The 24,922-nt window shown below is 39.8% G+C and overlaps 5 protein-coding genes and 1 long non-coding RNA gene across 6 annotated transcripts; 4 read left to right on the top strand and 2 right to left on the bottom strand.

Annotated features, from left to right (window-relative positions):
- Nucleotides 1-149: 149 nt before the first annotated feature.
- Nucleotides 150-4,507, top strand: LOC140008438 (protein HEAT STRESS TOLERANT DWD 1-like). Its single transcript, XM_072052765.1, has 12 exons — nt 150-336; nt 500-663; nt 909-987; nt 1,349-1,531; nt 1,625-1,723; nt 2,297-2,462; nt 2,554-2,660; nt 2,795-2,934; nt 3,018-3,090; nt 3,688-3,803; nt 3,902-4,019; nt 4,099-4,507. Exons 1-12 carry the CDS (start codon nt 289-291, stop codon nt 4,228-4,230), a joined length of 1,425 nt encoding a protein of 474 aa, XP_071908866.1. The 5' UTR covers nt 150-288; the 3' UTR covers nt 4,231-4,507.
- Nucleotides 4,508-5,229: 722 nt separating this feature from the next.
- On the bottom strand, nt 5,230-9,851 carry LOC113691958 (enhanced ethylene response protein 5). Its single transcript, XM_027210288.2, has 9 exons — nt 9,347-9,851; nt 8,584-8,720; nt 8,425-8,518; nt 7,935-8,299; nt 6,545-6,632; nt 6,243-6,319; nt 6,079-6,153; nt 5,892-5,997; nt 5,230-5,764 (listed from the first exon to the last, which is right to left on the bottom strand). The coding sequence occupies exons 1-9, from the start codon at nt 9,521-9,523 to the stop codon at nt 5,633-5,635; spliced, it is 1,251 nt and encodes a 416-aa protein (XP_027066089.1). The 5' UTR covers nt 9,524-9,851; the 3' UTR covers nt 5,230-5,632.
- Nucleotides 9,852-10,195: 344 nt separating this feature from the next.
- Nucleotides 10,196-12,535, top strand: LOC140008437 (uncharacterized). Its single transcript, XM_072052764.1, has one exon. The coding sequence runs from the start codon at nt 10,692-10,694 to the stop codon at nt 12,180-12,182; it is 1,491 nt and encodes a 496-aa protein (XP_071908865.1). The 5' UTR covers nt 10,196-10,691; the 3' UTR covers nt 12,183-12,535.
- A 1,540-nt stretch (nt 12,536-14,075) lies between these two features.
- On the top strand, nt 14,076-17,209 carry LOC113693942 (thioredoxin-like 2, chloroplastic). The gene is made up of 4 exons (XM_027212731.2): nt 14,076-14,551; nt 15,477-15,659; nt 16,508-16,672; nt 16,895-17,209. Exons 1-4 carry the CDS (start codon nt 14,336-14,338, stop codon nt 17,027-17,029), a joined length of 699 nt encoding a protein of 232 aa, XP_027068532.1. The 5' UTR covers nt 14,076-14,335; the 3' UTR covers nt 17,030-17,209.
- A 1,892-nt stretch (nt 17,210-19,101) lies between these two features.
- Nucleotides 19,102-20,776, top strand: LOC140008436 (uncharacterized). Its single transcript, XR_011815819.1, has 2 exons — nt 19,102-19,593; nt 19,790-20,776. It is a non-coding gene; the product is annotated as an uncharacterized lncRNA (long non-coding RNA).
- Nucleotides 20,777-22,779: 2,003 nt separating this feature from the next.
- LOC140003942 (cytidine deaminase 1-like) lies at nt 22,780-24,632 on the bottom strand. The gene has a single exon (XM_072052763.1). The coding sequence runs from the start codon at nt 23,920-23,922 to the stop codon at nt 22,924-22,926; it is 999 nt and encodes a 332-aa protein (XP_071908864.1). The 5' UTR covers nt 23,923-24,632; the 3' UTR covers nt 22,780-22,923.
- Between the last annotated feature and the right edge of the window lie 290 nt (nt 24,633-24,922).

The following is a 24,922-nucleotide window of genomic DNA, read 5'->3' as shown; positions in this document are numbered from 1 at the left end:
TCTTGTAAATTCAACTGTAAATTGATAGCCATCGGTACGGTAATGTACCAAAAACGGTACAGTACGACTCCCCATAAATTTTACATCTATACAAACTGGAAAAAAATAAACTGGAGCCCCGTCTACCTTTGTCCGCCGCTCCACGCACGATTCTAAAGCCCTAAACCCCTAAAGTGGTGTGCATATTCTGTTCTAGTGTTCTGCTCCCTCAGATAAAACTCCGTATTTCTCACTCCCTCTCCTCCGCCCCTCACCCTCAAACAAAACGAATATTAGTTGCAATTGAAAATGGTTCGAAGCCTCAAGAATCCCAAGAAGGCCAAGCGTAAGAACAAGGTCGAATTTTAGTACTAGCCCTTTTGCGTCTTCTTTTAACTCAAGCATATAAGAGGAAAAAGGGAAAAAAAAAACCATCTTTTATCCATTTATTCCTTTATACGTGTTAAATCAGTTATGAAATCAATTAAAGGTTGAATTTTGACATGAACATCTTTATCAGGGAGCTAAAAAAGGAGATGGGTCGTCATCAAATTCTGCGCCGTCGGTGCCAACAAAAGTGTGGCAGCCAGGAGTGGATAAGCTGGAGGAAGGAGAAGAGCTTGAGTGTGACCCTACTGCTTACAATTCTCTCCATGCCTTCAATATTGGCTGGCCCTGTTTGAGGTACTGTTTTCCTCTCTCTATCTCAATTGTTAGTTTGAGTACTGTTCACTTCTTTCCTAGTTAATTTTCTAGGTGTGATTTTTGTTAATTAGCTGTATCAGTGTGCTTGTCTGCTCTGAACTATTTTTCTGTACCTTTTTTTTATTGTCATTGAAGTGGGTGGGAATGGGAGCTGTGGGTTTTGCTCGATGAGAAATGGATCAAAGTGTTTTGTTTGTTTATTTATTTTCTTTGGCTTTGAGCAGTTTTGATATTCTTCACGACTCGTTGGGATTGGTGCGCACAGAGTTCCCTCATACAGTGTACTGTGTCGCCGGAACTCAGGTGAGTTTATTGGGTTATCCCGTCTTATTGGACCCTAACCAAAAAACTCACGAGTTCATGCAGGAAGAGTTTAATTTGGTGGGATACTTTTGCTAAGCTAAAAGGCTTATGGAATTGTTTTTAGTCAAGAGATCATTCCGTATATCAAAAAAAAAAAATTTTTTTTTGCCTTGGAAGATACTGTAAAATTTATTCTACAGTGTTCCTCTTTGTCTTAATCTTCCTTGAGCATTTGCAACTGGAAAATTACTGCATTTGTTGTTTCTTAGACCATTGACTGAACAAGCTCTTTTGTTTGTATTTATATTTATTTTTATGTGGGCTTCTGATTTGCTTCTTTTTCTTTTCGTATTTCTTATAGGCAGAGAAAGCTTCCTGGAACTATATTGGAATTTTTAAAGTATCTAACATTTCTGGCAAGAGACGAGATCTAGTTCCGAATAAAGTAAATGCTGATGGCTCGGAAATGGATAGTGATAGTGGTGATGACAGTGACACGGATGATGAGGAGGAGGGCAGTGGTTCTGAGCCTCCTGTTTTGCGGGTATATCATACTTCCTTTCATGTAAAACCTGTTCAGTTTCATATAATTCTCTTTTCCTGCCTAACAATTTATGCCTTACAATGAATCTAACAGCTCCGCAAGGTGTTTCATGAAGGATGTGTTAACAGAATACGTGCAATGACACAAACTCCCCATATATGCGCTTCTTGGTCAGATAGTGGTCATGTCCAGGTCCGTTTCTTGCTCCTGAGTTTTTGGTCAATTAAGTCCAGAATTTGGATTCCACTTCAATACCATGCTATTTGAACTGTGTGCAAGTTAAAAGAGTTTCAATGTATTGTTGAACTGTGTGTGAGGTTGCACTAGCAGCCTCTTAAGTCGGAGATATGAACCAAAACCATTAGAAAAGTCCATGGTACCTCCACCATCTTATTGGCAGGTGGTAGGAGAGAATTTCTGTCCTCGAGTTTTCTAATACCATAGAAACAAAGAGAAATGTTAGAGGGAAATTTTATGGTTTTCTGAAACTCAAGTTAGTACTCCGTTTAGTTGATGGAACATGCAAGGGCCTTGGCATCACATATTTAACCTCAGCGGCACTGAAAAGTGGGTCCAGGAGTGCTTGTCATTATAGAATTGACAATCAAACTCTTTCCTAAATTTGACTTGAACCATCCAACCAATTTGTGAGTTCACAAATGGGTTTTTTGTGCCTTTAGGTGTTTGTTACTGGAAAGCTAAGATACTTAGAAGGCATGCAGTTCTTTTAATTTCTTATTTGTGCATGCTCCGATGGCTTTGCAGATCTGGGACTTCAGCTCTCATTTAAGTGCTTTGGCAGAATCAGAGACGGATACCAGCCGTGGAGGTTCTGGAGTAATTAATCAATCTCCTGTAATCAAGTTTGGGCATAAAGATGAAGGCTATGCTATAGACTGGAGTCCTCTTGTCCCTGGAAGGCTTGTATCAGGTACTGCTTCATGTTTATTGTTTCATGCATTCAGCCAGCAACTCTAAATGTTGTATTCGACCCAAAATTGATGCTTCTTTCATCGCGATAGGGGACTGCAAGAATTGTATTCATCTGTGGGAGCCCACATCCAGTTCAACTTGGAATGTGGATACCGCTCCTTTTGTTGGACATACTGCAAGTGTTGAAGATTTACAGGTACAATAAAATTTTTCAATCAGAATTTCCATCTCCAAGAGATAGAAATCACTTGATCTATGAATTGCTAAGTGGTAAAAGTTCTGTTTTGTATTTCTAGTTGAACATTACTCAAGTCACTTATTTCTTTACAGTGGAGTCCTGCAGAACCATATGTATTTGCCTCTTGCTCTGTGGATCAGAAGATTGCAATATGGGATACTCGTTTAGGGAAGTCTCCAGCAGTGTCGATAAAAGCACATGATGCAGATGTCAATGTGATCTCATGGAACAGGTGTTAAAATTGCTTTCATTTGACAATGTCGTATAATCTTTCTTCAAGTTAGTTTACTTATGTAGTCATCTGATTGTAACTAGGCTTGCAAGTTGTATGCTGGCCTCTGGAAGTGATGATGGGAAATTTACCATTCGAGATCTAAGAATGTTGAAGGTATGGATTTTCGTTCTAAACATTTTACTTTAGAAGCATGAAGTGCTTGAAGTTTTGAATGGGCTGCTTTGGAATGGTTCTCCATCATGTATATGCATTTTAATGTCATTGAGGGACATAAATCAAAGTATTTTTCCTATTTCCTAGTACTAGTAGGTGGATGGAACTACTCAGCTGTGGCAGGGTGATGATTCTTGGGGCAGTTGGGAGATGGTGATGGTCCTCCACAGTAGATATGAACAGTGAATTTTTAATGCATTCATGTGGTGGTATACAATTTTTTCCTAGAAGTATGATTATTAGTGTAGTTAAGTTATATTAGATGGAATGCGGATGATTAGTAGTGCATTTAAGTTATATTAGTTGGAATGTGGATTACTTGGAACCATTAAGATATATTAGTTGGAATGTGTATTATTTGGGACCAGTTTTACCAACTTAGTAGTCCAACATAACATGCCCAAGGTCGCACCTAAAAGAAATAGTGGAGATAACCTGCCGACATGGCATTTTTCACAAACGTCAGTGCTTTTATGTATGATACATGTTGATTGTCTTTGTCGTTGTTATGAATTCTCTCTCTCACCCTCTCTGCAGGAAGGTGATTCTAATTTGGGCACATTCGATTATCACAAGCATCCCATTACATCCATTGAGTGGAGTCCACATGAAGCGTCTACCTTGGCAGTTTCATCATCTGACAACCAATTGACGTAAGAAATCTTTAGCTGCCTCTGTGCGTGTGTGTGTGGTCAAGTGAAGTGTGTCTATGTGAGTTGTTTACCTCTACTTTTTTGTCCATCTTGTTCAGGTTATGGGACTTTGCTTTGGAAAGAGATGATGAAGAGGAGGCTGAATTTAAAGCTAAGACTCAGGAGCGAGTAGATGCCCCTGCTAATCTGCCTCAACAGCTGCTGTTTGTTCATCAGGTTATATTTTTTTATAGCTACCTAGGGTGATAGTTGTTGGTTGTTCAAATGTTAAACTTCACTTTTTTAACTTGTACAGGGCCAGAAAGACATGAAAGAACTTCACTGGCATGCACAGATTCCAGGAATGATTATATCTACTGCTGGAGATGGCTTTAATGTACTAATGCCATCAAATATCGAAAGCTCACTCCCTGCAAATAATGCTTGAAAGTTGAAACAATTTCATCCATTCCATTCCGGAAGACATCACCGAGCATCACACTGATTGTTTGAAAAGGCACGGGGATGAACATTGATCAAATCGCTTGCAAACAGTTTTCTGAGGTCACTGTACGCAGTTAAAAAGTTGATATCAATTTTGTCTCAGCACCTATCTAATTGTGGTTATGGTACGGAAGACGCTTGATCTTACATCATCTTTTTACTTTCTTTTGCTACAAAAATTCTGAGAAATGAAATCAAAGGAAAGAATCTGATTGCCTCTAGTGTCCGCTGCCAAAAATATTTTACCGCACAATCCTTCGGCTAGCACTGTTCTTTTGGAATGATCAAGCCCCAGAAGGTTTTATTGCATGGTGCCGTTCCTTTGGGAGATTTGGGGCAGGGGAAGTTGGAGCTGGAAAGATCTGTTCAAAAGGATGTGATTTAGGTTGAGCTAGTTTTATAAAAAGCTGGTTTGCTTCTTGAACTCTGCAAGAGTTCGACCAGCTGCTGCATTTAGTGCATTGTCCAGGCTCTCGCCTCAGATTCATGCTGAGAACTCAAAACTGTGATCGTGTGTTTAACTGTTTGAGCTGCTGTCCACCGGATAAGCTTGCCCTGCAGTGTACAACTTTCCTACCACTGCCCCAACTCTAGTAGCATGATGCATAACGCTGAAGTTACATTCATCAGTGACACAGATAGAACGCCAGGATGAATTGGATTTATCATTTAGATTGATGCAGAAATTTGACAAATTTATGCGTCAATAATAGTACGTCCAGCTGACTACTCTAATTTCGGCTTGAATCTCACTGTGAAGACAGGATTTGGCATCATCTGTCAGCTAAACAAAGAATTGTCCAAGTTTTAGTGAGGATGGCTATAATTCGAGCCTGCCGAAGAACTTAGGCTCCCCCAGACCAGGCCAACAATAAATAGCACAAGACGCCGGAGGCCAATCTTTAAGGGTCATTGGTTACAAAGCTACTAATAAGCAAATCTCTGCCGCAAATTTACAACTACCCTTCATTTGGGCCTAGTATAGAACCATTAAAAACTTTTCGAAGCAGCAGAAAATAACGTGCAACTACCCGATAACCAGTCAAGCTGCAGAATATAGCTGCAGAAGTAATTCTACGTGCTTCAAAGAATCAAAATCTGTACCTCCCCAAGCCCAAAAAACATCATTAATTTTACACTTACAAGAGTAAAATGGAATTTAGATGAAGCTTAGGAATCAAAACTATTCGGCGCCATATACTCCAATCTCGGTCAGACAATGAGATGTAGCGGACCTTAACCGTCTGAGAAGCGCCATCGCATCTTCCGCAAATTCAGTCAGATCAGAAGAGAGGCAGCTGAACAAATGGACCATTATGAATTCGAGCACGTATCAGCAGAATCTTCTAGGAACTAACTGGCTTGCCATTTAATTTTGGGAAAGGATCTTGTTTGCTTAAAACCACCACTTTGCTCTTGTGAGCAAAGTACCCTTTGACAAGATTTTTATATATTAGAATGGACATTATGCATTCCACCTGCACCGGATGCAACAGAAGAATGAGGTTACCCCGCAGGTAAGTGTCTAAACAATATCAATTGGAAGAAAAGGAAAAAAAAAGCATGAAAACAACCAGTGTAATAACAAAACGAAACCAACAATACCTCATCTACATCCATGTCCATCTCAAGCCATTTCATTGCTTTAACAATAATTTCTAACTTTATCTGGTGAGCCTTGTTTGGATCCTTCTGCTTTTGGATGATGTGGCTGAATTCATGAGGACAAGTGCAATTACTATTTGACAATCTCTATAAATCATAGAAAACAGTTGTATTTACTACTACTCACATCTTCTTCAACAATCTCTGGTAAACTTGTAGCTCTAGCTTCTCTAAGACAAGGTAAACTCCTGACCTTAAGAATCTGGAGAGATAAGAGTGCTCAATTTTATTCCTCACTGTTAAACATGTTGACACCTGGTTACTGATCACATAACAGTAAATTGAACATACCTGTCTTCATGCTCCTGGAGGGCATGTCGAAGAAGTCGAAGATCACCTCTTTTCAGTGCAAGCACAATGTTACTGTACTGTAAAGGAAATAAAGAAAATCGTATGACTGAAACAAGAACATGATCTCTAAGATCAGCAAAATTGTTGAATTAAATTTCTTTTTCAACAATCAAAATTGATTAGTGAAGTTTCTTTCCATGGATGAGAAATCACATCATGGTTATGGAAAAACAAAGAAAACATATCGACACAGTTCAGTGATTTCCAAGGAAGGAAATTTATGACTCAGACACAGGATATACCTCGTTTAGATTATAATTCTCAAGGAGCTGTGCGTGTGGTAAAATTCCAATTGATAGCTTTACAGGTATCAGATATTTGAGTATCATCCTGTACAATGCAACTAAGAAAACTATTAGCACCATGAACCTACTATATCAGAAAAACTTAGAGCTAAAATATTTGGCCAACAATACAAGCAGTATACCAAAATACTTGGACAGGCAGTCCCTCAAATACCAAACATTAAAAGATGCCTAACAAACAATTTAAAATCTATGTTTCAGAAAGGATTTTCAATAATGTCAGGGATGGATTAGACTTTTCTGGAACTTTCACAAAGCATTTTCCATTAGGTGCACAAACATGTTGGAAAGGACAATTTACTATCACTAATCTGTCACCAAAAAACTTCTATTCTGAAAGGTGCCTCTACTTAATTTCAATCCATATCACCAGAAAAGACTGCCTGCAGTGCAATGCTCCATTCTCAAGAAAGTTTCAACTAATTCATCTTTTACCCAGCTCATGCCAAGAAAATCAATCACCAAATTCAGTACCGATGAGCTACCCTTGAAAATAGTTAACCAAGAAAAAATAACATGCCAAGCACACACCAAAGCTTCAACCATCTAATAGCTCTCGGAGAAATTTTCTCATTTCCAAATTTCAATATATCATCTATAAATTTAAAAATTTTTCTTCTATTCCAGTTCTCCGATATGCATCTCTCCCTGGCCTTAACAACATGGAATAGTGACCATAGACAAGGAGCAGTTTGGCAGAGTTGATGATGTGCTCTTCATAAGTATAGCCTAGTGCCTACACCATAAACCTAAATCTTTCCCCACCTCTCATTAATTTTGGTTCCACGTGTCTATATTTCTCCAGGAAGCACTAATGTAATTCAACATAAGCAGTTGAAAAACTGCCTCATTCTACTCTAAGTTTCCTACAGATTCCAAGCCACTATATCATGCAAGACCCCAGCTGGAATAGATCTTCAATTTTTTTCATTTTCATTTAAGCCAGAATTAGGAGCAACCATTATAATGTACCTTTAAACTAGAAGCAACAGAAACAAAACTGTTTAGCAGAACAAAACATGAATATATGCACTTTACAGTTCAACCACTGTCCACACATATAAAATTTAATTTTGGCAAAAGCCATACCTATACAGTAAAAATGAGTGCTACTGTTAACCTATTGGGCTAATCCTCAGGTGACGGTACAGAATATCCTCGGTTGAAATAAATTACTATGCTATGAACAAAATATGTAGGCTTCAGTTAATCAGGCAGCAAGCTGATATACTTGGGTAGATTTAAGGAATCTTGTCAAAATGCAGAAACAAAGGATGGGAGGTAATCTGTCATTCAGAAGAAAAGAAGAAAAAGTTCAGACTTAGACCTTATATTTGCTTCCTTCCGAGCATCACAATGCGATAAAGCATATGATAACTTATGATCAGCCGCTGGAAAGTTTTCATTGTACACCTCTAAACGGCCTGTGTAATACATGTAGGTGACCTTATCCCGAACAGGAAATTCTTCAAAATCAAAAATTCGAGCTGTCTCAATGCTTCTTATGACGCTACGGCATAAATGAACAGTACCAAGCTTGAAATAAGTTTTGAAAAGTTGGCAGGTCACATATAGAGCACCAACACGCTTGGGACCTTTTCCAGCAAGAGTGCTAAAAACTTTCATAAGGAGTGAACCAGCCCCTTTCAATTTCTCTGGAGTCTTCCCATTTGAAGCCAATTCTATATCAGCCTACATTTTCAAAACATTTCCAAAGACATGAATTAGCTGGCTCTACATCAATCGTATTGAAAGATCACATACTTATACAATGCGGTACAGGGGAAACATGACCATCACATACACATGGCTCTTACCTTCTCAGCAAGAACCCTAATCTCATAGGCCAGTACATATAGTGCTTCCAAAGCCCACGCTGAATCCCAATTACGAAACTCCTGAATGAAAGCACTGTAATCCCAACATTAATCCAAATCCCAATAAGCATATAATTATTGTTAATGAAATCAACATACTTGGAAGCTTTCTCAAAAGCTTGGTAGGACTCGACCAGGTTTCTGAGACGATAACTTTGCAAAGCGCGAAATATAGGAAGTAGTATGTCAGCATACTGAGAGTATTCCTCAGACTGTCTAATCAGCCTATTGGCGTCCTGTAGTCATAAAAACAACAAAATCAGCAAATCTTTCTAGTGGGACTGTAGGAGGTGCAGTGCAGTTTAGAAAGGTGAAGATATACTTAAACATACATAGCTGTGTGTACACAGTGAATGTCGTAAAAAGTGTGGATTCTGAGCATGTCTAAGTAGAGGACAGGGGCCGCATAAACAGCAAATGCTTCAACCAAATTGAAAACCTAAAAACTTCACCTGTAATTAAGATTTACTTGAAGCAAATTACCTTTCTTATGTCGAATACAATCCTTTTTTTTTTCTCTTTAAAAATAAAGAAAGAAAAAAGAAAGTCCATTCTCCAAAATACAATCTTTTTGCCAACTGCAATAGTAGCCTTTTTTTTTCATCTATAATACAAGCTTGATCTCTGGCCACTTATATACATCGCATAAAATTAATCTTTCCATTACGTAATACCGTTCTAATTCCAAGCTTTGTATTAAAAAAAACTCAATTTACTGATCTAAATTCTCGGGGAAATTAGGAAAACGCTTCACAAGAAACCCAAAATTCCACAAGCAAAGCTGCTCTTAAATCAGGAAGCTCAAAGCAGTCAACCGCAAATAGAGGCTAAAGTGGTCGGAAACCAGACAGAGTGAATGGACCTGAAAGGTGTTGAGTGCATCGGCGAGGGAAAGGAGGTGGTGAGAGTCGGAGGAGATGGATAGGAGACGGCTGAGGGATTTGCCGTCTTGCGTCGAGACTGCGTCGGAGAAGCGGTTAAGATATTCAAGTATTCGTCTGTGTGCTTCCCCCATGCTCATCATGTATGCTCCCGCCATTCTTCCAAATAAATTCCTCTTCCTCCACAACCTCTCTCTCTTCTATTGAGCAATTAAAGCTCGGAGGTTTTACTTTTTCTGCTGCAGCTAACGGAAGAGGTACCACCGACGGTGGCCGGAGAGTGTGGCGGCTGCGCAGGCCCAGTCAACTCACCACTCAATAAAACAATACAATGCTCTGGCCTTGATCCCAGAAGAATACATAGTTAATCTCTCTCTAGTCTCTACTACTTCCTCCTAATTATATATCTGCCATGCCTCTCCAGCGTGTATGGAGATTAATTATAGATGATAATTTTCCGAGCAGAGGTGTGAAATTTCAACTTTTACAGTAACGCTTTTGACTAGCCATGCGAATATGTATTGGGTGCATATGCGGGGGATGATGTGTGACGCAAAATTAATAAAAGAAAAAGCTAAATGTAATAAGCCATTAAACATCACCACGCCTTCAAAAGACATATAAATTAAGCAAGATTAGACAATTATGATGAATTACCTAATACCCAATGATGAATTAAATATCACGCCTTTAAAAGACATACTATAAATTAAGCAAGGTTAGGCAATTATGAATTACCTAAGACATTTTTTTTATTTTTAATAATAACCTTCATTCAAAAACACTTTTTTAAATGACCTTCAGTTCAAGACCCACACAAAACTGGAATCAAAGTGTCAATCGTCAAACGAAACAGGCCAAGGCCTCCAAGTCCAAACTCCAAAGCTGGGAATCGCGGGCCTTCCAATAGCCGAAACCACACCAATCATCATCTGATATTGAAACAATCCAATTGGGAATACTCACCAGCCCACCACCAACTTTGGGAAACCGTCCGTCCGTCCGTCAGCTTCCTAGCTCTCCTCCGACAGCTCTCTTTTAACCAATTCCAGCAACATACCCTTTCCTTCTTCCCACTCCACTCTTTGACCCTCTTCTCTCCTTCGCATCTTCACATCTTCCCTTTATACACTTCCACTTTGAAAGGGAGAAGAAGAGTATCAAAGCCTCAAAGCTAAATTTCATCAAAACCTACACCAAGATTCAATCTTTGGCATCTCTTGACTCGTTCAGAATCCCATTGTTTTGATAATGTAGATACAACCCAGATCACAGCATCTTGTATCTTTTTTTTCTTGGTCCATTCAACGCAATATTATCAGGATCATGGATACAGAATCTCTCTCTCTTTTACCTTCGGGCAAAATTAAAATACTCACCCAAAATCCCGCCGGAAAAGCAGACGAAGACCCACAAATCTCAACCACAGCGTTGCTGTCGTTGAGCACAGATTCTTCATCTCCCACAACACCCAAAGCCACAGCTAAAACAGTGCTCTTCATCTCTCTCGTCCTCTCAACTTGTATAGCTCTGTCTGCGGCTATAGCCTTTGCTTACCTCTTCTTCGACGCCTCCCATTCATCGTCATTACCACCGTCGCCTCCCGATATTGAAGTCTCCCGTCCGCTTAATATAATAAAAAGACCGGTTGTTCTCTTGGTTTCCTCAGATGGGTTCAGGTTTGGATACCAATTCAAGACCGATACTCCAAATATTCACAGATTGATAAATAATGGGACTGAAGCTGAGTCGGGTCTGATCCCGGTTTTTCCAACTCTAACTTTCCCCAATCATTACTCAATTGTCACTGGTTTGTACCCAGCATATCATGGAATTATCAACAATTATTTTACTGATCCTAAAACTGGTGAGTTTTTCAGTATGAGCAGTCATGAGCCCAAGTGGTGGCTTGGGGAGCCTTTATGGGAAACTGTGGCTAATCACGGGTTGAAAGCTGCAACATATTTTTGGCCTGGTTCTGAGGTACATAAAGGTTCTTGGAATTGTCCTGCTAATTGTTGTATGCAATATGATGGTTCTGTGCCTTTTGAAGATAGAGTTGATGCTGTGTTAAGGTACTTTGATTTGCCTAGTGATGATATGCCTGTTTTTATGACATTGTATTTTGAGGACCCTGATCATCAGGGTCATAAGGTTGGGCCTGATGACCCTGATATTACAGAAGCTGTTGCTAGGATTGATAAGTTGATTGGGAGGTTGATTGATGGTTTGGAAAAAAGAGGGGTTTTCGAGGATGTGAATATCATCATGGTTGGTGATCATGGGATGGTTGGTACTTGTGATAAGAAGTTGATATTTTTAGATGATTTGGCTCCATGGATTCAAATTCCAAAGGAGTGGGTTCAGTCGTATAGCCCATTGCTTGCAATTCGCCCACCATCAGGAACTTCTGTTAAGGATGTTGTAGCTAAGATGAATGAGGGACTGAAGTCTGATAAGGTTGGGAATGGGAACAGATTGAAAATTTATCTCAAGGAGGAGTTGCCGAGTAGGCTGCATTACTGGGACAGCTACCGGATTCCACCCATTATTGGTCTGATTGAGGAAGGATTTAAGGTGGAGCAGACAAAATCGAGAAAGCAGGAATGCGGAGGAGCACATGGTTATGATAACGCATTTTTCTCAATGAGGACTATTTTTATCGCCCATGGACCTCAGTTTGCAAGGGGACGCAAAGTTCCATCTTTTGAGAATGTTCAGATATATAACTTGGTTACAACGATTCTGAACATACAAGGGGCTCCAAATAATGGGACGTTATCATTTCCACGGACAATTCTTTTGCCTAGCCACTGAATTGTTTAGTTTACATACCAACATGGAGTATCAAGGAGGAGGTGGTTATCCTTCCTGCAGTGTTCATTTTCTTATATAAGAAACTCATGGGTCAGGATGGCGGGGCCTGTCTGAAGAGGTAATTGCAGTGATGCTCAAACTCAGTAGGCGCCAACAGCTCACAGTTGATTTTGAGGTGATAGGCAATCTGTTGGTCACTTGCTGCTATTCTCTCCCAATTCATAATGTGTTTGTGTCCATCTTGCAGCTTATATAAGAACGGACGTAGCATTTGGACCTTAGATATTGTGTATGCTGTTCTTCTTGCGGTTTCTATGCAGAGAAATTCTGCAGTGGATTATACTTTTTGATAATTGGTTCACTGCTTTAATATCCTTGCATGTTTTGGAATTATACACTGCAATACGCGACATAATGCATTAGTCCTGATGATTATTACAACAAAAAAGGGATTTTTAGAGGGATCAGCTAAAACTAGATCAAGTGGTCTAAAATTCGAGAGCTCCTGTGTCAATATTTCAAGCCATAAAATGCATCAGAGGACAAGGAAATCTCGTTCTTTCTGAAATTTCAGTTGCGCCCTAGTAAACACACTAACCCAAGCTTGGTGCAAGCGCTTCTTTTCGGTGCTTTTCAAATTACGGAGTGTGATTTCTTTGGTTCTTGGTGGTCTGATGAAAAGAAACGATCCTTCAATCTTCCCAAAGTTCCACACGAGCAAGGATTCTGAGAAGTATGTATGGAGGTGGAGATAAATCATAAATACCCCTTAGTGTCAATAAACTTTGCTAAATTTGTCTGTCTCGGAGAATTGGTTAGCGCCCCTTCTGGCAGCTCGTTTGGTCACGACAGCCCCTTGGAAGTCGTTGACCAGCTCTCCCACCAAGGTTCGAGTTCCAGCGGTTATCATGTTCGGGGGGAAGGGGTCTCTTCTCTCAAGTCGAAGTGGGATTAGCGGATCCCGTAAGAATTAATCCGAACACCCACTCCGTCGACAAAAAGAAAAAAAAGAGAATCGGTTAGCACCTGAAGGGTATACAAAGGAATTTGGACATATATAATTTAAGTAACGAAGGTAGATACTTGGAAGGATGCAATTCTTTTGTCCAAGCTGCCACCAGACGCTTCAACAATCTCAAGTATTTTTTGACGGGGTATGATGGACTATGGAGCTCATAAATGTGGAGGCGATGTGAACATTTAACCTTCATTTTCGTGGCAATTCCAAAGTAACATGAGCACATCCTATACCGAGCAATTCAACCTCTGTAAAAATCTAAAAGCCCATTTGAATTTTTTTTTATAAAATTTTTGTAGAAAAATGTATTATAACAATTTGATGTATATGGAGTTAAAAAAAAAAGTAAAAATTTTTTGGTTCATTATTTATTAGTACATGCTTTATCCCTATTAGGCCGAAGCGAAAATGCCTGTTTTCCCTTATGTTTTGACAATTAAATCCGAAGATAATTTTCGGATGTGTGTCTAATCGAATAATGGTGCCATTACATGCTTAATGCAACATAATTTTGCGATCTCTGCGGAGAAAAAGCTTTTATGAATAACCTATATTGGACTACTGCTGTCTAAAATTTTATTATCACGGTTACAAATTCCTTTTCAGAATGCAAAATAGCGAATAGTAGCTCATTCATTCCAAGAAGAAAAGGACTGGATATCTCTCAATCCATGAATATTCACACATGAAATGAAAACAAAATAAGGAAATTGCAAGCAATTAGCCTTGCTTAGCGTTCAAAAAAACAAAAGTGTACAAAAGTTTTTTTGGTGGCAAATTTAAACAACAAAAATAGGATGCATCCAAACACAGCCATCTTTAGACTATAGTAACCAATACGAAAAATCTTTTAAATAAGATGTGAAAAAGCTTTTCATGGTACGTTCTGGTTCACACAAATAATACACTACACCCCGGACTGGTCCAAAGTCTCTTCTCCCCATCCCGGAAGCAGCTGAACAAAAATCAATTCCCTCCCCGTCACCCCCCAATGGCTCCTATGTTACAGCCTTTTCTGTTGATGTGACCGGCAAAAGTACTCAAGTTTAAATATCCCGGAAGAATTTCGAATCGAACCATATCGAGAAAAGGGAAGACAAAGAAAAGTTCCACATAATTCTTGTTTTTCTGTTCCATGGCTGTTGTGATTAGATTGTCTGGGGGTTTATTGGATTTCTCTTCGTCATCATTCTTAACCTCATTTCCTTCGAGTTGTTCCCAGCCAATTCTAGCACCACCCTACCGGAGATTTTGTAAAAGGGTCATATCTTCTTCAGTGTCTTCGCCACCTACTGAAGAGTTTGTTCCGCAAATTGGCTTTAAACCTCGGAGGCGATTGACATCTTTTAAGGTAAAGACTGAAACTTTATTGTTTTTATTTATTTTTAACTCGGGTTTGATTTAGTTGTCAGAAATTAAGACTAATTCTTTCTTGGGCTGAGAGAACGAAGTAAAGTATGAACGCTTGAATAAATTTTATCTTTTCTTCTTCTTCTTCTCCTGGAGTATAGTTTTCCCGAATTGCTTTTGATTATTGTTGTCTGATGAAATTGATGTAGTACTTCTCTTTCGCCAAGAGGGGAGGAGGGTAGCGAGGAGGAGCTAGTATGTTGGTTAATGGATGAAATAGGTGATAGAATTCTTGCTCAAGTCTTCTTTGCTATGGTTTCAATCCACGAGGTCTTTTAGCGGGGTTTCAGGACCCTTTTGCGGGAACTGCTCACTAGATCCTTGAAAATTTGTAGTCCTGTAGGACAACTGATATACATGTACCGTTGTCTATTTAATCATCAAGTTCTTGTTTCATCAGGCTCTCAAAAATGTGACATAAGTGAAAAGAATGTAGTCTAGTAGCCTTTTACGTAAATTTTAAGTAATTACAGGAGGTTTTCTGCCTGTTGCTCTTAGTAGATTGGTGTGAATCTCTGTTCATTATAAAGAAACTAACATTTTAGCTTTTCACGTTCAATTTTGAAAGTGTCTCAATTTTAGTAGAAAGTGAAGATGACCAATAAAGGGGCAAAAAAGGGAAAGGAGAATAAGATTTGACCGCCTTCTCGAACTCCATCTTGGTTATTGAATGTTTTTTTCCTCTTTTGTTCACTTCCCTAGTTGACAAATTTGTCACATGACCTCATAACCGACTTATGTTTCTTGGAAGAACATCTTAATCTCTTGACGCCATCCTGCATTATTGATTTTGCATCGCTATTATGTTTTGACTATATTCTGGTGCTTCACTTGTGCTCTTATTTTATTTGACTGCATTACTTCAGGTACAGGCTGCTGTTACCGAAACAGAGAAGCCAAAGTGGTGGGAAAAAAATGCAGGACCAAATATGATTGACATACATTCGACACAAGAGTTCTTGAATGCTTTAAGTCAGGCTGGAGATAAGCTAGTCATTGTTGAATTTTATGGAACATGGTGCGCGTCCTGCCGAGCACTATTTCCCAAGGTGATTAAAGTTTTCATTTTGTTGGTTGAATATTCCAGTCAGTAATATCATTATCTTCAGAGATGTGTGTAATTCAGTTGTTTTTCTTCTGCTTTTGTCAGTTTATTGATCCCTTAAGGTTTTCGTTTTAACCTTGAACTTTTCGACATATGATTTTTGTGCAAAAATGGGAAAAGATTTATTTGTGAAAAATAGTATTCTTATGTTTGGTTCTTAAAGAAATGCAAGTAGGAAAATTTCTGTTCATTTTGGGAAACTGCATAATTCTGACATGAGTATGGCGGTGAAGAAATTGACTCTCTCTTTTAACTCTCTTCTCCTTCACTTGGAGACAACCACCTATCATTGGTTCACGAGCTCAAAATCTAGAAAGCAAACCATCTGTGCCCAACCAATATCTTCTCTCTGCCTTCCATCAGAAGACTTTTCTCCTTAGCATTGATGCAGAAGCATTTTCTACGCTATTAACCTGGAATTTGCATTACCCCATGAGAATTCGTGTGCTCATGGCAGGCTTGAGAGCTAGGAGCATACTTGTGGGGTTGACAGATCCTAATGTTGGGATGACCTATCTTCTTGTTGGTTTCATCTGGGGGAAAAACAGATGAGCTGCTAGAGTTTTCCAAATCAATGTGCATTCAGTTCACAGAGTTGTTACTAGTACGGTATGAAGTTACATCTCTGAATGAAGAGTTTCCTATCTCCTGATGGTTACTTGAAATGATTTGCCTTGCCTTTGTTTTGTTGACCCGGTGGTTATGGGTTATAGTTCATTCATGCATTACCATTTTGGCCTGGAGATTTTGTTTCCAAGCAAATGTATTTGATTTGTTTAGACCTCTAACCAGCTCTGCAGGACTGCTGAGGAACATCCTGATATTTTGTTCCTGAAAGTCAATTTCGATGAAAATAAGCCCATGTGCAAGAATCTGAACGTTAAAGTTCTCCCGTATTTCCACTTCTACCGTGGAGCTGATGGACAGCTGGAATCCTTCTCTTGTTCCCTTGCCAAAGTGAGTAAAGTTACCTGGTGAATTTCCTTTGTTGGTTCCAAAATTGGAATAGGCTGTTGAGCAGAATTGAAGGGTATATAATCCTTGCTACCTGGCTGAATTAGGATGGTGAATTAACTTTTATTAAGCATACATGAATGGTTTAGGAATGAACTGAGTTTCTGTAACATGGTGGTGTACATGATTGAAAGTAATTTCCAATCATCTGCATGCTCTTTGCAGTTTCAGAAAATAAAGGATGCCATTCAACTACATAACACAGCTCGCTGCAGCATTGGCCCTCCTACAGGCGTGGGAGACTTCAATCTTGAAAGCCTTTCTACAGCAAAGGACAAAGTCGCTGGATCTTCATCATAGGACCACATTTTTTAATAAGTGTTAAATATTTGTCAGCAGCTATCCGATTATCTATGTATATTGCTTAAAGAATGGTAAACTGCAGTATTCAAGCTGCATTTCTTGTCACTGCAATTCTTGGCACAATGTAATGAGACGCTTTCCTGAATTCAATAGAAAGGTATACCTTATTTCATGGCAGCTACTAAAATGCAAACAATAATGTTTAATGGTGGAGTACTTTATTTTAGTTTCAGAACAGCCAGTGTCCATTGATCCTGCAATGAGGTTTAATTTTGTTGATACATGACATGCTTTCCTTAATTTTTCTTTAAATAAAAGAGTAAAATTTTATATACACTGGCAGTGCATACACTGTCACCGTTGGATTCATAACACATGTGTAAAAATTAAATTTTAAATTCAAATTTTATACAGTTATCGTTCATTCAACGCTGATAGTGAAAAAAAATAAAAAATTAATATAAATATGTTGGGCTGGGCTCGCATGATTCACTGAGCCCATTTTGTAATCTGGGCTTCGCAGTTGTGTTGCACTGAATTTGCACTAAGCCACGTGTCTGAAACTCACAAGGCTTCATTACCATATCTAAAGTCTAAACGGGGCAAATGATGGAGCTCCCACGGATCCGAGTGTAGTAGTGTTCACGGTTCACGCGACAGAAGCAGCTTTCTCTTCCAGCACTCAGTGGTGTCAACAATTGGCCGCTCTCTGCTCTCTCTCTCTCTCTGTAAGTCGAACAATTACCATTTTTTCTTCTGTTATTTGAGTGTTCCACCATTTTGTGTCTGGTATAATGTATCAATTTGCCTTTTTGACACGATGAGTGATTTGATTATGTAAAATTCTGGTGACCCATTGAGAAGTATTCATCTTTTCCTGCGTGTTGATATGTTTTGCTGAATCACTTATTTCTGAATTTCTTAAGCTGACTAAGTGTTTGTTAAATTGCCCGAACGAAGGGTAACCGTTTAACGAACACTTGCACCAAAGGCTTTCGAGTAGTTTATGTATCGCCCCCGTCTTTCCCCCCCCCCCCCTTTTTTTTGCTGCTAAATGGTGGAAAAGAACCTTTTTAAAAAAAAAATCGTGATAATATGATTCTTTTCAGTTTTTACATTTTTGTGCTGAAACTATCTTTCCTTTCGTTTGTGGTAAGTGGAAGTTCCCCCGTGTAGCTTTCAGGTGGTAGACAGGAAATTTTGAGGATGGCAAGCTATTTGTGGAGAAAGTATGCTGATTATTTGTATTACAAGTGGGAAAAGACGATTCTCTGGGACATGCTGGAGCCATATAGGCGTCCCAAATCATTCACTCCCCTTGTCACACTCTACATTTTTGCCTTTTACACGGGGGTTATTGGATCAGCTATTACCGAGCAACTATATAAGGTATTCTTGATGCATGCTATGAACTTTTGTGGGTACCATTGGTCTTCTTGTGCTTCGCTTCTCAAATTGCTTGGCTTTTGGCACTCATTTTATCGTAATAAAAGATACATGGTGATGCTTTCCTCCACGACATTTGTGTTCTTTGTGGACTCTTCTGAGCAGAATTAAGCATTTCTCATACATGAGTCTTGGAATAGGTTGGAGCAATGTGAAACAAAATGTGCAAGCTAGATTAGCTTACTACCCATAAAACTATCTGAGGAGCTTCGTACATAACGTGCTGTTTGGTCGTGTAGATTTCAACCTGCTATGGCTTCCTATTGGGTTTCTATGTTTACTGGGAACTTTGAGAGGCGTGATCGTAGGTGTTTTACTGCCTTGAGTGGACTGATGTCCTACTCCCATTACTTTTTTAACACTGGAATTGCCTTTTTTTCTGGACTAAAACCTTTTTTTTTTGTTTCCTGATTCCGTGTCGAATTGAGGGCTTATGTGTGTGGTTTATTTTTGAAATTGAAGCTCCTCTCCTTGAATATGGACAATTATGCACATTCTTGTTAAACAGGAGAAATATTGGGAAGATCATCCAGGAGAAGCAGTGCCTCTGATGAAACCAAAGTTCTATGGTGGCCCTTGGAGGGTAATGAGAGGAGAAGTACCACCATCGATCAAGCAGGGTTAAGCAACTGCATAGATTTCCTGTCTAACGTATTCCGAGATTTTCTGTAACTTACCTCCAATGACATGTATCCGTCCACCAGTTAGTTCTTTGTGTATTAAGAGCTATCATTATTCTCACGGTCCATCATATACAGATTTTGAGGTGTTATACCTATTTTAGAGTTCAAGTTAAGAGTTGGATATGCTCCTAAATTATTCAGATAATTGTTTTCATGATACCTTTGGATCGTACTACTGTTTATGCTGTCAAGGCTTTAATGTGTTCAGTCAGATATTCACCTAGATCACTAAACTTCCCTCAAAAACGTAGGATGCAGCAATATGGAAGTTAACGAAAAACGTTGTCACTATTTGGAAAGAGCTAAAAAGGAAATTCGTCGAGGCTGTGAATCAGAGATTCTCCTGATTCATTAAACGAAATCTTCGCCCTTGCAAATGACATGGTAGACAATTCCGCAAGAATACGATACCTCAAGTGAACAATTTAGGAGGTAATATGTATGAAGTAGTAGTACATTTTTTTTTTTTCCCTAGGGAAAATGCTCTGTCAAAGGTTATGCATTGAAAGTTTATATTGGCATCGTGCATTTGACGGTGGTAATCCTTCTAGAATGTGCCTTTTAATGCATAATCTACCGTTGACGAAGTCGGATAATTAACTTTGCACTTGTAATCATGACTCACTAGGTGCAACAAAAACAACTTCCTCGACTTTTGCTTGTCTTTTTCACTTCTCTCCTCCTGAAATTAATGTCAAGAACCTGTAACTCCTTCCATCGCCAACCCCGCGGCCTCTTCTTCTTCTCCCACCACGGAAGTTAATTTCTATTCCAATCTTCAAGAAGATGACGACAATGTACGGCACAATCCCCACATCAGACTTCTATGCCGACCGATTGGACAGAGTCAGATCAGATCTTGGCAAAAGACGCCCATGGAAAGAAATGCTCTCTTCCTTATCATTCCCTGACGGCTTCCAACACTCGCTCTCGCGCATCAACACCAATGTGGCATATTTCCACATGAACTATGCCATGATCGTTCTCTTTGTGCTTTTCCTCAGCTTATTATGGCACCCTGTCTCGCTCATCGTCTTCACCGTCCTGATGGTTGCGTGGCTCTTCCTCTATTTCCTTCGCGATGACCCGATCGTCGTTTTTGGGTATGCTGTGGATGAACGCGTGGTCCTGACCATTCTGTCCATTTCTACGGTGGTTCTGTTGGTGACTCGCACGACCCTGAACGTGGTGGTGGGCGTTGCTGTGGGGTTGGCGGCGGTGGTGGTGCATGGGGCGTTTAGGATGACTGAAGATTTGAACGTGTATGGGAACGAAGGTGTTGGAGGGCCTACGAGGCTGGATTTAATGGAGACTGCTGCTGCTTCTTTTTCTTCATCTTCGTAAATAAAGCTCGTATACGTCGTTGCATAACAATCAAATTGTAATTTCAGTTTGTGGTTCCAAGATCTTGGGAATTGCAGTATTGAGAAAATCCACGGTTCAGTTTTATAATTGGTGTTGGATCAAGCAGTTTTACCAGAAATCAGGGAAACCCTCCCTTCTGTTTCATACTCATTCTCATCAATTGGGAAAATAATACTGTATGTAGATACATGAATGAAAATCTATTACTTGCATGCTCCTACTTACATGGCATGCTGTTGAGACTGTAGAATTGACGACTTCTGCTTCTGTTGTTGATTACGGGGTTGATTAGTAAATAGGCATTACTGTATCCTTCTTTCACTCTCCAAAATATATATATCTATATATGCCAACAACGAAAACAGTTGAAATAAAATCTATAAATCCTGCAATATGCTGATCTAATTATCCATTTCACTGCTTTTAATTTCGGATTGTTTTAAAGGACAACCCCATTGTCGCTGAGCCATTGCCATCTTTGACGAATATGCCTCCCCTTCATCTTTTCTGTTTGAGGAACGATTTCTGATCAAATGCTAAAACCCATATTCAAAGCTGATGGAGTGTTTTATGGTAACAAATCAGATTCTCCTTCAATTTAAAAGGTTCAAGATTGTGAAAATGTAACATTAAAACCATTTATATGTTCAAAGCAGAACAGCAATATATAAAGTAAATAGTAGTAGCATCAGCATAAATATTTTTCTAATACAAACAGCGGGGTCCGGATCGGGTCCGGCCTCCAACCACCAAATGTTGGGACAGATTTAGCAAAGTCAGCTACATGTACAGAATGCAGAGAAAAGCGTGCGAAAGAGAGAGAATTCATTAGTACACGCTGCAATTCTGCGTTCACTACAATTCTAGAGCAAAGAATATGCTAAATAGCACACATATATTATTAAACGCCAGGCCAGATGTTGATTTAGTCAAGCTCGACCATCAATCGACCTAATTGGCAAAAAAGAAATTCGAGTAGCATTTTATAACTAGAGGGCTTCCCAGGACCTTCATATGCCTCCCATACGCTTTACTCGGTCAACCATGCATCACCACCTTAAACATTGCATAACGGGTAAGAATTCCCAGTCGAAGTGTCAAAAAAGCCCCACACGGCACCTAGGAATCTGCACGAAGAAATTCCACACAAGTTACCGCGAAACTCACAAATGGCTAGTTTAATCAAATCTTGATTTGGAGTTGTTTACTTTAGTGTAACACCGGAGTTTGATTCGAACAATGTTGGTGGAAAAGAAGCGCTGCAAATGCATGGTACCTACCAAACAGAAACGTGACGGATTCTAGCACTTCTTTGACCCACATTCTTTTGGTTTTGGGTGGTTGTAGAACCAGGTAGGAGAGCATTTTCATGTGAAAAGTGTCCAAAAGCCACCTGGTTCCTCTCCTCAATGATAGCCTCGAAAAATTGACAGCTTAACCAGAACTTTCTTGCACTTCAAAATCAAGGTGCTCAACCCGGAGAAAGCTACAGCATTCATATCTCCTAAAATCCACTCCTTCAGCCCATTCTTACTGTCTAATTACTGTTTCCTGCTGCTTCTTTAAGTTGCAAGGGCTAGAAGACAGTCAAATGAGTTTTATGCATGTTGTCAAGTGGCCAAGAGTGGGGTGCAGAAACTTTGTATCGTCTTAGAACAACAATTTGCACCAGCACCACTAACTCTTCCTCCTTCATCTTTGTCCCCTGCTTTCTGCTTTCTGCGTAGCTGAAAATATGTTACTGGGCTTACTGTGAAGTTATAGATAGGATTTTGCAGCTCATCTCATATACAAAAAGTGGTGGATTTGTCCACTTCAGCTTGCCACAAATAGTTAGCTTTGTAAAAGTTCAGATAGTGGAGATCCTACTCAGACTGCTCTACCTCCAACCAAATTATCCCACAACTCCTCATAAGCATAATAAAATTACTAATTATTTAGTAATTATACACCTCAAACAACATTAACTGGTCCGCAGACAATAATAACAGAGTCATGCTTTACTTGTACGGCTATACCTGCACGGCCGCACCAGTTGTCATCCGGGATTGATCTGTGAATCAGCAGATGCTAAGCTTTTTCAAATTCTATTCCTTCGAAACTCTAGTTTATATTGGGATCACTATCCATAAGCGCAGGGAGTAGGAGCGAGTTCAAGTGAAGAGATCACATAGCAATTGCAATGATACACATATAGCCTATGCAACTAGGATGCCATGAAAACAGGAAACACACACACACCAAAAACAAAAATTTATAGAAACGAAGAACTTATTAGATTCTCAAATATTATTGACTCATCCCTTCACTTCCGATAGAGATATCTGACGTACAAAATCCACAATTGCAGGCAATTCAATCACAACATCGACCCTGAATACTATTTGCTACCTCAGATCATTCTGAAGATTTTTTACATCCATTCTCAACAGAAGAGCAATGATACACCCTAAACTCACACTTAGGTGAGACCCTCTTAAACAGCAACCTCGCAGTATCCTCATGACTGACTTTAGCACCTTCCCTCTCCACCAGAGCTGCCGCCACAATCCTCTCGTATCCACCTCCTCCCCAAGCTATATACGCCGCCAGTGCAGCCTGAACCGGCCCCAAACTCGGATTATATGCTGCAGACTCGATATATGATCCCCTGTACACCTTCCCTTCGGGATCCATCAGGGCCACCCCGGATGGGCACCCGCTATACGGTGCATGTGACTTGTTGGCAGCCTCCAATGCTTCTATCCTCAGAAGGGCCTCACTTTCTTCCAAGTCTCCGTAAAACCCATTGCTTAAATTTTTAAAGTTCCCATCAAGTTCGGATTCTTTTGAATATCCATTGCACAAATTTGCGTGTTTTCGGGAGGTATCAAAAGATAGCCCATTGCTATGGGGTTCGAGGAGGAGGGGAGATTCTTTATCCAACAGATCACAGGGGCCAAATGGGTTGGTTAAGAATTCCGGCAATGGCTTAAAGGGGAGGGGAGATTTTGAAAAGTTTTGATTTGGGTGGTCGGAGGTGATGAGGATTTGGAGAGAGGAAGAATCCCGGAGTTCTTGGAAGAACTGGCGGCAGTGGCCACAAGGGGCGGCGGAGACGGCGAGAGCAATGAGGCGAGGGCAGCCATGGACGGCGAGGTTGTTGCAGAGGAACTGCTCTGCGTGGACGGATTGATTTAAGGGGAGACCAGGAAACTCGAGATTGACGCCTATAAAAACGCGGCCGTCGGAGCCGAGGCCGACGGCCCCGACGGGGAATTTGGAGATGGGAGGACGAGCAAGGGACTGGGCCGGTTGAACCAAGGTGGGGAGGAGGTGGAGGACGGAGGGGAAACCTAACGATTGGGCCACTGATTCAGCCTCACTGGCTGATATTACAAATTTGAGATGATCCATTTTGATGATTGTACGGTTCTCCTTTTTCTGGAATGTCGTAGTAGTATTTTCTTTGTTTTGTCGTGCTAATTCTTCTGGGAAGTAGGGGGGCCGTGTTTTTTCTTTTGTGGTTACTGAAAGTGAGAGGATGTGGATATATTTGTCAGGAATTGATTGAGGAGTGTGGTGGAGATGAGGTGGGATGAAGTGGATAATCGTTTATTTGTGCGTGAGTGATTTATCATGTATCAGTCTTGCCAGAGGAGGAGGAGGAGATCGTGAAATTGAACGGCATGGAGGAGTTTAGAGCTTTAGGAATTAGAAGTACAGAACGGGAGGACAGGAGAGGAGAGGAGAGGAGGAAGGGGAAGGAAAGAGGCTGGCATCATGGGGTATTTATAGTGTTCTTACTGTTTTTGTTTTTTGGTGATAAAGATAGGAATGGGATGGATACAGTTAGCATTGGAAGCAATGATGAGTTGTGCACTCAATGGTTTTGAGTGGTTGTTGATACCTGCATGAAAAATTCTTGGGACTGTATGCAAATTGCAATTATCGTGCGTAAGTTGCACCGAGAGGGGCTAAAAAATGAAGAAGAAGAAGAAGAAGAAGTTGCAGAATATGACATGGATCCCTGTGAAGTATTCATGACCAAGAAATCAGAGCGCCAGGTTAATTCCAGTCCATAGAATTTAAAGGTCGAGATAGGCATTGGTTTACATGACACTTAATCCTGAAACTAGTGTTTTGGCACACCGTAGATGTAGATGTAGATGTGTGTTTTTTTTTCAATAAAATGTATGGTGTATTATTAGTGTGAGAAAGTTGTAATATTTGATTGTGCGTAGTTTTTTTTTTGGAATATATTGGGGCCAATTTGCCCTTATAATTAAAGGTGATACTGTATGTTTACACACATACATAATATGTTATTCTCCTTTTATATATTGTATAGATATTATTTATTATGTAAAGTCAAATGTGCATTTGTTACTTGAGTTTCTTGCTTATTTGATGGGGG

The sequence above is a fragment of the Coffea arabica genome, chromosome 6c, assembly GCF_036785885.1.
Source record: "Coffea arabica cultivar ET-39 chromosome 6c, Coffea Arabica ET-39 HiFi, whole genome shotgun sequence".
In the NCBI taxonomy this organism is placed as follows: domain Eukaryota; kingdom Viridiplantae; phylum Streptophyta; class Magnoliopsida; order Gentianales; family Rubiaceae; genus Coffea; species Coffea arabica.
Note: the sequence above shows the minus strand (reverse complement) of the source record. Positions and strands in the feature narration are given on the sequence as shown.

What these genes read in the sequence shown, in the direction of transcription:
- LOC140008438 (XM_072052765.1), top strand. Translation starts at nt 289, where the DNA reads ATGGTTCGAAGCCTCAAGAATCCCAAGAAGGCCAAGCGTAAGAACAAG. An exon ending in CTGAGCCTCCTGTTTTGCGG is followed by an intron (nt 1,532 to 1,624) that starts GTATATCATACT and finishes TGAATCTAACAG; the next exon opens with CTCCGCAAGGTGTTTCATGA. An exon ending in CCCTGGAAGGCTTGTATCAG is followed by an intron (nt 2,463 to 2,553) that starts GTACTGCTTCAT and finishes TCATCGCGATAG; the next exon opens with GGGACTGCAAGAATTGTATT.
- LOC113693942 (XM_027212731.2), top strand. Translation starts at nt 14,336, where the DNA reads ATGGCTGTTGTGATTAGATTGTCTGGGGGTTTATTGGATTTCTCTTCG. An exon ending in GGCGATTGACATCTTTTAAG is followed by an intron (nt 14,552 to 15,476) that starts GTAAAGACTGAA and finishes GCATTACTTCAG; the next exon opens with GTACAGGCTGCTGTTACCGA. An exon ending in GCCGAGCACTATTTCCCAAG is followed by an intron (nt 15,660 to 16,507) that starts GTGATTAAAGTT and finishes ACCTCTAACCAG; the next exon opens with CTCTGCAGGACTGCTGAGGA.
- LOC140003942 (XM_072052763.1), bottom strand. Translation starts at nt 23,922, where the DNA reads ATGGATCATCTCAAATTTGTAATATCAGCCAGTGAGGCTGAATCAGTG.
- LOC113691958 (XM_027210288.2), bottom strand. Translation starts at nt 9,523, where the DNA reads ATGGCGGGAGCATACATGATGAGCATGGGGGAAGCACACAGACGAATA. An exon ending in TTAGGGTTCTTGCTGAGAAG is followed by an intron (nt 8,300 to 8,424) that starts GTAAGAGCCATG and finishes TTGAAAATGTAG; the next exon opens with GCTGATATAGAATTGGCTTC. An exon ending in TGGACATGGATGTAGATGAG is followed by an intron (nt 5,765 to 5,891) that starts GTATTGTTGGTT and finishes CATCCGGTGCAG; the next exon opens with GTGGAATGCATAATGTCCAT.
- LOC140008437 (XM_072052764.1), top strand. Translation starts at nt 10,692, where the DNA reads ATGGATACAGAATCTCTCTCTCTTTTACCTTCGGGCAAAATTAAAATA.